Source organism: Anomaloglossus baeobatrachus, chromosome 2 (genome assembly GCF_048569485.1).
Source record: "Anomaloglossus baeobatrachus isolate aAnoBae1 chromosome 2, aAnoBae1.hap1, whole genome shotgun sequence".
NCBI lineage: Eukaryota > Metazoa > Chordata > Amphibia > Anura > Aromobatidae > Anomaloglossus > Anomaloglossus baeobatrachus.
This window is the reverse complement of record NC_134354.1, coordinates 660498979-660511051: the sequence shown is the minus strand read 5'-3', so window position 1 is coordinate 660511051 and position 12073 is coordinate 660498979. Positions and strand designations below refer to the sequence as shown.

Here is a 12073-nt window from a genome sequence, read left to right as displayed (position 1 = left end):
GCTACTAGACTGTGAAAAAGCAGGGTTTGGAAGTCATTTACAAGCAATTTTTTCAGCTATGAAGACAAATGCTCTAACAAAGTAATTTGCAGTTTCATAATTTTTCATGCTGGACCAAATTATTGATAAATGAAAGTCTGATACTCCTTAATGATCTTTTCAATGTGTTAAATATGTATGTTTAAATGTTACTTATATCTTTCTTTCAGGTACAACAATTAAAGGAAATGTTCAAAAAGAAAAAAGAAGAAAGTGAACCCATCGAGACCCCAAGTCCAGACAATCAGCCAAATGGTGAAATCCAAAACTCAGGCGGCCATATTATTTATTATATCTATGAGTCAGAAGAAGAGGACGATGAGGATGACAAGAATGATGAACCCCCTCCAGAGCCTCCTCGACCTGTCAATGACAAACCTCATAAATTCAAGGATCATTACCTGAAGAAGCCTAAGTTCTGTGATGTGTGCGCTAGAATGATTGTTTGTAAGTTTTCCTTACCACTATCTCAGTTACACAAATGTTATATTCATTGCTAATTACATCTGGTAGAGGCAGTAAAATAACAAACTCTACAAAGGGGTTGTTTGATCTTGAAAAACGATTTTCATGTACTCAATTAAAAAAAAAAAAAAGTAGGTTAATAAATGGTGCCCCTTGCTCAAGACCTTCCTATTCAGAGAATAGAGAGTAAAAGAAAAAAAATGTCTTCAATGCTGGATGACCCAGTATACCTGTGCACTTGTAACGGGGTGCCAGGGGTGCCTCCGGCCTTGTAGTCGTGGCCCTTGCTATCAGGCTTACCCCTGGTTCCACCGTCACTATGGGGACAGGAGATGACTTGGTGGGGCAGAGTGTGGTGGTGATGCAGATGTTATCCGGCGCACAAACACTCTTCAGGCAGGGTTCGATGCAATGAACAAACATTCTTTTATTCTTCACAAAGTCCCAAACAAAGCAATAAAGGTGATGATACGCTTTCTTAGCTGGGGGAAGCCTGTCCTTGCGTCCCCTCCAGTGGGGATGTGCCTGACTACTCCACTTCGCCCGGCTCCCACTTCTGGCTACCCACAGCCCGGACCCACACCGGACTGCTTCACACTATGAGGTTCCGCCCGCTCCTTTTCTCACCGGCTTCCCTGATTTCCAGCTCCCACACTCTGCCCCGGCTCTGCTGCTCCGCTCCTGTCCCCGAGACGACTGCTCCCTTGATCTAATCTTTTCCTCACACCCTTGCTCTCTCCTCCCCTTGTCTCTGCCGGCTCCTCCTCCCCACTGTGGTGACAGCCGTCCCACCCGGCCACTAGGGGTACCCTAACACAATACACATGCACATACAAATAAAACATTTTTATTAATAACATTTCCGGGTTAACTATGCTCCCTTTTGCAGGGGTCTGCTCACCCACTGCATACCTCCCCTCTTAAAACCCGAGCCTCCCGGCACGGCTCTAACTTAAAACACACAGAAGCACGTAAAGTCTGCAATACCGTCCACAATAGGCGCAGCACCCACACAGAGGGCACCAGTCCCGCGCCCGGCGGTTTCTGCAGCGCTCCCGGTCCTTGGGTAGCGCTCGGAGACGCAGCAGCGCTCCCGGTCTTTCTTTCAACTAGCGCCCGGAGGCTCAACAGCGCTCCCGGTCTTAGATGGGGCGACTGCCCGTACAAACACACAGAATGGGGCAACGGCCCGTAAAACTTTAAAAGAACTTCTGCCGGCTAAACGGCGCCGGACTTAAACAACAGATCAGCAGTGGTGACTTACTCTGGGGGCCAGGCCCTCTTCCATTCCTCCGCTTGGGCCTGGATGTATGCCCCCAGGGATTGTCCCGGCTGCCGACGGATCCTCTGGAAGGACGCAGGGGCGTAGGGTGGCTCCACGGGCGCAGCTGCTGCAGCTCCTCTCGGTGGTGAAGGCGTCGCTGCCCCTGACAATCTTGCTGGTAACGGCGGCGGTGTCAATGCTGAGACTGGGTAGAGTGGAGGCGGGTCCTCGTTTCCCGCTCTTAAACAGACTCCACCCCCAGCCCCACGCATCATCTTGACTCCTCCGCTGAGGTACTTCTTTTTCTTCTTCTTCCATGCCCTGGAGCTGGCGCCTCCCCTCTTTGGGCGGAGTACTCCATGCTTTCTCTTCGGCACCGGCCAGCCCCAGGCTCTTCTTTCGGCGCCAATTTTCCGCGCCTTTTCTTCCTCACAGATAACGGCCTCCTTGCCGCCATCTTGTACCCGGTCCAACGCTACGGGTACTGGGTTCTCTTCCCACCACAGGACTGGAAATCTTGTATCCTGGTCCGGATCCTGTGCTTCAGGCACGACCCGATCTCCAGCCTCCTGGGTCCCTGGCAGGGGACTCGGATCCTGCCGACTACGCCACATGTAACGGGGTGCCAGGGGTGCCTCCGGCCTTGTAGTCGTGGCCCTTGCTATCAGGCTTACCCCTGGTTCCACCGTCACTATGGGGACAGGAGATGACTTGGTGGGGCAGAGTGTGGTGGTGATGCAGATGTTATCCGGCGCACAAACACTCTTCAGGCAGGGTTCGATGCAATGAACAAACATTCTTTTATTCTTCACAAAGTCCCAAACAAAGCAATAAAGGTGATGATACGCTTTCTTAGCTGGGGGAAGCCTGTCCTTGCGTCCCCTCCAGTGGGGATGTGCCTGACTACTCCACTTCGCCCGGCTCCCACTTCTGGCTACCCACAGCCCGGACCCACACCGGACTGCTTCACACTATGAGGTTCCGCCCGCTCCTTTTCTCACCGGCTTCCCTGATTTCCAGCTCCCACACTCTGCCCCGGCTCTGCTGCTCCGCTCCTGTCCCCGAGACGACTGCTCCCTTGATCTAATCTTTTCCTCACACCCTTGCTCTCTCCTCCCCTTGTCTCTGCCGGCTCCTCCTCCCCACTGTGGTGACAGCCGTCCCACCCGGCCACTAGGGGTACCCTAACACAATACACATGCACATATAAATAAAACATTTTTATTAATAACATTTCCGGGTTAACTATGCTCCCTTTTGCAGGGGTCTGCTCACCCACTGCACACTCACAATTAGTTGTTTTGAGTAAAAACTGTATCATGCTTCATTTCTCATATGGTGGCACTACAGGGAAGCCAAACACTTAGGGGTACTTTGCACGCTGCGACATCGCTAGCCGATGATAGCGATGCCGAGCATGATAGTACCCGCCCCTGTCGCACATGCAATATCTTGTGATAGCTGCCGTAGCGAACATTATCGCTACGGCAGATTCACATGCACTTACCTGCCCTGCGACGTCGTTCTGGCCGGCGACCCGCCTCCTTCCTGAGGGGGCGGGTCGTTCGGCGTCACAGCGACGTCACACGGCAGGCGGCCAATAGAAGCGGAGGGACGGAGATGAGTGGGATGTAAACATCCCGCCTACCTCCTTCCTTCCGCATTGGTGGTGGAGGCAGGTAAGGAGATGTTCCTCGCTCCTGCGGCTTCACACACAGCGATGTGTGGTGCCGCAGGAACGACAAACAACATCGTATCTCCTATTGGTGCGACATGGAAATGTCCGACGCTACATAGATCACCGATTTATGACGCTTTTGCGATCGCTTATCGGCGCATCTAGGCTTTACACGTTGCGACGTCGTTACCGGCGCCGGATGTGCTTCACTTTTGATTTCCACCCGACGATATCGTAGTAGCGATGTCGCAACCTGCAAAGTACCCCTTAGTATTAGGGAAGATTCACACAGCTGTATAACTGGGATGAGGCTCACAACTCAATGCTTGGCCTTGCTGGTGGCTGTCCCGACTTAAGTGTGACTCTACATAGAAATACATGTGGTTGTGCTCAGGTCAGGAGAGCTGCCGGCCAGTCCGAGCATTGGGTTGCAATCCTTGTCTGAGTTATATGGCCGTGTGAATCTTCCCTTAGGCACACTCACAGATTATTGCTGATATCTGGAGATTCCCACATCTTAGGGTGCAAGGTTACCCTACAATAACCTAGAGTCAAAGGGGACAACCCCTTTAAAGTGCACGTTGCATATTGTTGGATTGTTATGAGAGACCTTAAGCAACCCTTTTGCTCTGTCAAAATAGTCTTTTTTTCTGTCAGAAATCTGGAGTTGTTATTGTTATTGTTATTATTATTATTATTATAGCACCATTTATCCCATGGTGCTTTACATGTGAATACATAATAGGTACAAGTACAATTCATAAAACATACAAGGTACAGGAGGTGAGATGACCCTGCCCGCGAGGGCTCACTAGAGTTAAAAGGAATCGGTCAGCAAGATTATGCCTCCCAAACTATTTCTCTGTGCATGCAGCTCTTTCAAAGTCAAGTCAAGTAATACCTTTACATGGCCAGTCCATTCCTCCGTTACTGAGAAATCAGTGTATGAATTGATATGGAAATGAGGATCAAGCTCTATTCCCTGCCCCACTCTTTTTCCTGCTTTACTGACTGCTCCATTGCATGAAATCACACTGAATAGTAGCTCTCAGTCAAGTAAGAGGAGGCAGCACTGGCAGGAAATAGAGCTGGAGTGACAGAAACATCAGATCGACACCCTCATTTGCATATCAATTTAAATGGAGATTTCTCAGAAATGTAAGAATGGATTGACCATGTAAAGCTATTGTGGGACTTGTCTTTGAAAGAGCTAAATGTGCATATAATCAGTTTGGGGAGTGAAGTCTTGCTAACAGATTCCCTTTAAGGCTTGTTCAGATGAGTTTGTTTTTACAGTAAACATGGACAGCCCACATACCAATTTGTAGCCGATGTGCTAGTACACATGAGCATTTTTCCTTACTCACAGCATGCGCTATTTTGGTCCATGTTAAAGACCAAAATAGTGCATGGAATACTAGACCGTTTTAGCCCATCCATAATAAGGGTGAGTGCATTTTACAGATGTGACTGACTAATTTTTGATACGACCATCTGAACCTGGCGATAAATAGGAGATACTCTTCTTGATATGACCAGAGCAAGTAAAAGAAGATGGAGAAAGGAACAGTAGGTTACTCTGGTAATATAAAAGTATTTGACAGGTTGCAGAATATGCAAATATGATACATTTTAACCTTGCCCCTCTACTCTGCCCTACTGCATGACTCAGCTGTTGGCCATTGCTAGTCATGTGAAAATAGCTGACTGCGAGTTTTATTTATATTAGCAAATAGTAAAGAGACAATCCTTTTTTTTTTAATCACATGGAACACACTACTAGAATGACAAGCAGCCATGTAAGACTTATTTTTTAAATTAATCAGTTATCCCCCACATAGAGATAACTAATCCCCAAAATATTATACTTTCTGGTTGACCAAGGCCTTGGAACCAAAGCTATCTAGTCTCACAGTTCCATCACTCTTACGCCATTTAATTCCACGAGACATGCCTACGATCCCTCACTTGGTTGACCGTTCATACTGCAGGCTGGGTAGGCATAATCTGAGGAACTCAAATCAATGCTGCAGTCCATTGGCTCTGTGGTCAGGAAACAACAGGTGGCTATGCGACCTGGGCCCTAACACCTTTAACAGATATTATTGGCTGAAGTCCTTGTCAAAACCCACTCGCCCATTGGGACCTTAGATTTCCCCCTCCTGTGGCTCTAGTACCCTTCTTTTGGCTGTCAGCCCCTGGTGAGATCTCCCAGTATGGAAATGGTAAGTCCCGTGGCAAGGAACTACCTGCTACCATCTCCACCAGTCCGACCAGGCAATTGGCATTTTGGGTATCCCCCTGGGCAACCCAAATCTGTACTGGCTTTGGGAGGGAGTAAACAAACCTGTCCATTATGATCCACTCCACCATCTGTACTGGGGTGAAGGATTCTGACTGCAACCATTTTTGCACCAGATGCAGCAAATCAAACATCTGGGAGTGAGGGGGTTAGTCACCGCGATACGCCCACTGGTGGACTTGTTGTGTCCTGACAATCATAGTTACATCCAGTTGAGCCAAAATTTCAGTTTTAAGCTTCCCCTACTCCTTATATTATAAACTCAACCCCATAGTTTTCCATATATTATAATGCATCCCCATAGTCCTTCAAATAGTATAATACACACCCCATAGTCATCTTTTTATAGTATTATGGCCATTTGCCAACAGTATACAGTGGAACCTTGCTTAACAAGAACAATCCGTTCTGGGAGTGTGCTTGTTAACCAAGTTACTCGTTTAGCAGAGCAAGATTTCCCATAGGAAATCATTGCAATGCAGACAATTCGTTCCACAACTTGTTAAATGTCCCATTCTGGTCCCCTATTCTATCATTCCACACATGCACAAACGCACACAAACACGTACAAACATACAGAAACACACAAGCACGCACGCACACGCACATATTATATACTCACCTTACCTTCCGTTCCATCGCCGGTCTCCTGGGACTGGCTGTTCTCTGGTACGGGGCCGGGCTGTGTATGTGGGTTACCATAACGATGAGGGAGGAACTTCCGCGGCAGAGTCGCTTGCCTCTGATTGGCCAGCACGCTGCCTTTGAGTAGCAGTGACAGGAAGTTCCTGCTTCGTTGCTATGGATGCCAATGCACAGCCTGGAGTGGAGCGGAGCGGCGAACTACAGGACCTAGGAGGCCGGCGATGAAACGGAAGGTACACATATTATATGCTCACCTTACCTTCCGTTCCACCGCCGGCCTCATGGTACTTGTAGTTCGCCGCGAGGACGTCGCGATGTACCAGGGAACTTACAAGAACCATAAGGCCGGTGGTGGAATGGAAGGTAAGGTGAGCATAATACTGTATGTGTGTGCGTGCATGTGTGTTTGTGTGTATTTTTGGGTACATGTGTGTGTTTGTGTGGACTGGAAGTGCAGGTCAGAGCGAGGTGGATGTATGGAACCAGAAGTGTGTGCGGTGAGGATTTTGCTCGTCCAGTAAAGCTTTCTCGTAAACCGGGTTACAAACTTACAGAAAGCTTTGCTTGTTAAGCGAAATTCTCGTTAAGTGGGTTACTCGTTAAGCGAGGTACCACTGTATTCAATGATTTAAAAAAACAAAAAAAAAAGCTCCCCTCTCCTTTTTGCTGTGCTGCTGTGGTCTCCTTGGCAAGAAGTCTGCAGCTCTGCACATCTTGACACAGTGGGCGCAATGATGTTACTATTGCACGTCCACTGTGTCAAGATGAGACATCAGAGTGCAGACACAGCAGGAGAATGAAGGAGGAGGGAGCATAGTGCCCTCTCTTTCATTTTGGTTTTCAACTGTGTCGTCATCCGCAATGCCGATACAATTGAAAGTGTGATACCAGGTGGGGGCCCCGTGTCAGTGCTGGCACTGCCCCCATATTCAGGGGCCTCATAGAGGCCGCATGGTCTGCCGCCATTGACGATATGCCACTGGGCATGATGTCCTCCACAACCCCTTATATATGGTATGATATCATAAATATGATATATTATCCCCCATAGCATCTTATACATGGTATGATGACCCTACAGCCCCCGTATATATGGTATGACGTCCCCCGCAGCCTTCTTATATAATGTATTTTGTCCCCCACTGCCTCCTTATATATAATTGGTTAGTACAATCATCTGGGTCAAGCAAATGCTGCCTTGTATTGTGAGCATTCACTGGGAGGCTGAAGGAGGAGGCAGGAGAAGGATCTGGCAGAGACTGGGCGTGGCATCTGTTGTGATGTTATGACTAGTCTCTAAAGAGAATAGGAAAAGGCCTTGTCTGCATGTGCCCAGATCATACAAAATAAGCAGTGAGGCTGGTCACATGCCACAGTGTGTTATCTAGGCAAAAGTACAGAATGCTTACAGTGAGTATATGACAAACTGTAAACATTCTGAAGCCCAGATACACACAAAGAATAGGTAAAAAGCCCAGGCAAGCCCGTTAAAAGCATCAATAAAGCCACCACTAAGAATTTCTAAAAAGATTACAATATTTTACCAATGTTTCATTACAAGGAAGATCCCCCTCCACTTTTTCCAACCTATCTGCTATTAAAAGAGATCTTTGATCAAGCTTATGCTACCTTTCTTATGGTCATTTCAAGTAGCAACAGAAATGTAACCACAGTTACTTTTCTCAGTAGTTTTCATAAAATCTCAATTTTTCAGTTGTAGTACGAGATGAGTGCAGTGAGTTGGTAAATCCTTTCAATTATGTGTGTACACTTAATAGTCATTGATATTCAAGAGCTCCTGGCTCCCGTGCCTCTCTGCTGCTGACTGGCAGCTATCTCACTTTCAGTAGTATAGAGAGGAAGCTGTCAATCATCCGCAGGAGGGTGGTGAGGCCAGCTGCTTATAAATACAAGGACTGCATCTGTTAGCTTGTACTGTAAGTGTGATTTTCTGAGAACTACTCCTAGAAAAATGTAAGTGACATAGCTCTGCTGTTAGGGCCTCTGTCACTACTTTATACTGTCCTCAGATAGGGCAGCATGAACCTGGTGATAGATTCCTTTTAATTCATCTTTACGTCTCATATGACCTTATAGCGTGCAGCATCCGTTGTATTCAAATTCTATGCAAAACTAAGCAATTTTTAAATATTTTTTTAGCTTCTACTATTTTCATGTTGTAGAATCTGTACAACTTCTTTAAATAGCTGGTTGTGTTGCTGATTTTGACATAATGTAGATGAGACAACATTCTTATCCTAGCTACTATCAGCTGAGGGTAACTTCATCTATTTTCTCTGCTCTCCCAGTTCTCCATGCTAGACACGAAAAGATCCCATAGGTTGTATCAGTGAAGGGAAGAGAGAGGGAGCAAAATCTGTATGGGTAGGCAGACACACTGGCATTGTATTTAGGGGTTTTAGGAGGAATGAAACTTAGCTATGGAAATACTCACCATCAAGTCTGCAGGGAGACCAGAGAAGAGATCACATAGGCTGCATCAGTAATGGGAGAGAGAGTAAAATTTAAATAGACAGGTAAACAAACAGACAGCATTAAAGGGGTTGTCCACTACTTGAATCACCATTCCCTCACCCCCCCCCCCCCCCGTTAAAATAACAATGCTTATACTTGCCTCAGATGCTGGCACTTGCACTCACAGGGTTCATGTTACATTACGCAAGCGCTGAGCCCAATCAGCCATTGCTTCACTCTTTCTGCCTTCGTGTCCAACATCAATAGGAATTGAGCGGCCAGCTACAGCTCTGACTGACCACTCACTTCCTGTTAACGTTTGATATATCTGAAGGTGGGGAAAGTGAAGCCAGCGCTGATTGGTTGCAAGGCTTTTGTGACATGACGTCACATGAGTCCTGGGGAGAGTGAGTGCTAGAATGACGGTGTTGGCATTAGTGGGTAGTATAAACATTGTTACTATAACATGGGCAAACAAAGTGATTGAGAAGGGATTGTTCAAGTAGTGGACAACCTCTTCAATGCTGCCTGTTTTTTTGCCTGCCTATTTAAATCTCTCCCAAGGTGATTTTTATACAGGGTTTTTACAAGCACTTTCGGATCACCGCTCGAGACCCGGCGCATCTGAAGATCGAGGACATCAGTACCGTTACCGCACTTCAGAGTCTTCTAGTCACGAACAGCACAGCATCACTGGGAACATTTGAAGAGTGGTAATGTTACTGATGTCACCACTCTTCAAAGGCGCCAAGTGTCGTGCAGGGTAGCGTGACCCAGAAGTGCCTGTAAGCATCCTGTATAATCATCTTGGGCCAGAGAGTAAAATTTAAATAGGCAGACAAAAAAACTGGCAACATTAAAGGGATTATCCACTACTCAGACAATCCATTTTCAATCACCATGTTTTCCCTTGTTAAAATAACAACAGTGCCAGTAAGCAAAGTCTATGGTGTGTCAGAACAATGCTCCATAGACTTTGTTCATTGGAATCGGTGGACTATGTCGGACCTGCATGGGATTTTTTTTTTTTTTTAATAAAGTGAGTAACTAGGGTAAGTGTCATGTTTTATTTCTCTGTGTTTGTATGTGTGTGTCTTTTTTTCAGGTTCCCATTTGGAGACTACAACAGATTCAGTGGATTACTGTGGATTCCCTTGACTATGGCAGACCTGTGTGGATTATTTTTTGTAATAAAGTGGGGAACAAGAGAACGTTTTGGGGAGTGTTTATTTTAATATATAATTTTTGTGTGTGTATTTTTTTTTATTACTGAATTAGTAATGGGGGTGTCTAACAGACATCTGTCCATTACTAACACTAATGCGGGCGTCACACGGGACAATATATCTGGCGATATGTCGTCGGGGTCACGTCGTTAGTGATGCACATCCGGCATCGTCAGAGATATCGTACCGTGTGACACCTATGAACGAGCAGAAATACTCAAATTCTCGTTCATCGTTGACACGTCGTTCATTTTCATAATCTCGTTCCTCCTTCTGTGCTCCAGTTGTTCGTCACTCCCGTGGCAGCACACATCGCTCCGTGTGACAACCCGGGAGAGACGAGCACAGCTTACCTGCGTCCCGCTGGCAATGTGGAATGAAGGAGCTAGGCGGGATATTTACGTCCCGCTCATCTCCGCCCCTCTGCTTCTATTGGCCGGCTGCCGTGTGACGTCACTGTGACACCGAACATCCCTCCCCCTTCAGGAAGAGGATGTTTGCCGCCCACAGCGACGTCACCCTGGAGGTAAGTACGTGTGATGGGGGGTTAACGACTTTGTGCGCCACGGGCAACTAATTGCCCGTGACGCACAAACGATGGGGGTTGGTGCTATCGTTTATGCGATCCGTCACATGTGACACCCGCATAAGGCTTGATGCCAGTTATGTTTTTGGAAACCACACAGCTGACATGAAGCCTAAAAATCATTGCCTTGATTGCCACTGCACCAGGGCAATCGGGAAAAGCCAAGGTGAAGCACCAGAATTGGAGCTTCTTATGAGGCTCCACTTCTGGGGAAGCTAAGGGCTGGTATTTTTAGGCTGGGAAGGGCCCAATAACCATGACCCTTCTCAGCCTGATAATACCAGTCCACAGCTGTTTGCTTTACCTCTGCTGGTTATCAAAGATAGGGATTCAATGTTGTTTATTTTTAATTTAATTAGTTATTTATTTGATTACTGGCTGTACAATCTATCTATCTAGTTATTAGCTATCTATCATCTATCTCTCTTTCTGTCTTTCTATTTATCTTTAGATCTTTGAACATCTTTAACATAAAATCCATTAATTTGAGTGTCATGTGCTATTTTTTGGTATATGTCACATAGCTGTCACACAGATGGTACACACGGATGACACACACACACACACACACACACACGGATGGTTACACTGGTGGATAAAGCAGAACTTTCCACCTCACGTGTTTTTGTGCATGTGTGTGAAGGGGGCCTTACTTATTGACTCTAATTTTGTCTAAGCATATGTTTACTCACTAAATTCTCAGATGAGCAACTAAAGTATAACCTTGAAGCATTCTATTCTGGAAGTGAAGCTATCATTTTAAAAGAAAAGCCTAATAGATGCAATTAACCACATTATGGGCTGAAAGATAAATTCCAATTTGTAAAAATCAAGTAGAAAAAAATATTTAATGATAACATATCTTGTATTGTTTGTTTTTATTTCACTTTCAGTGAACAACAAATTTGGACTAAGGTGCAAAAACTGCAAGACGAACATTCATCACCATTGTCAGTCCTATGTCGAGTTCCAGAAATGTTTTGGCAAAATAGTAAGTTCTAGAAGTTTCTTTTTAACGGTCTTGTTATTGTATTATTTACGTCACTTGCTACTAATGTAACAAACCCTTCTGAACATGTTAGTCTTATTTTTAGTGCATTGCAAATCAACAATTACGGTAATACTTTGTTGTAGAATCAAAAAATAGAACCTAGTCAGTGGAATATTTTCTAATGACAAGGAAGATCAAGGCATGTAGTCTCTATTGACAGAACAGATATTTTTAGTCTCTGCCATGTCTAGTTGTTACTATTTGGCTTTTCAATTGATGTAAACATAGCTTAAAGAGGATCTGTCATCCCGGTTTCCAATACAAACTGCATACATTTTTAAATAGATCTCTTAGACCTGATGTGGTTGGAGTATTTTCTATGAAAATCTATGTAAAATGGAT

At 45.7% G+C, this 12073-nt stretch overlaps 1 protein-coding gene across 4 annotated transcripts in view; it reads left to right on the top strand.

Annotated features, from left to right (window-relative positions):
* STAC3 (SH3 and cysteine rich domain 3) overlaps positions 1–12073 on the top strand; it is a 159579-nt gene that overhangs the window by 87265 nt on the left and 60241 nt on the right. For all 4 annotated transcript variants that reach the window (XM_075337070.1, XM_075337069.1, XM_075337068.1 and 1 more), the window contains 2 exons: positions 210–486; positions 11574–11671. In XM_075337070.1, the coding sequence (XP_075193185.1) occupies positions 228–486; positions 11574–11671 (357 nt within the window). In that variant the 5' untranslated portion in view covers positions 210–227. The remainder of the gene's footprint in view (positions 1–209; positions 487–11573; positions 11672–12073) is intronic.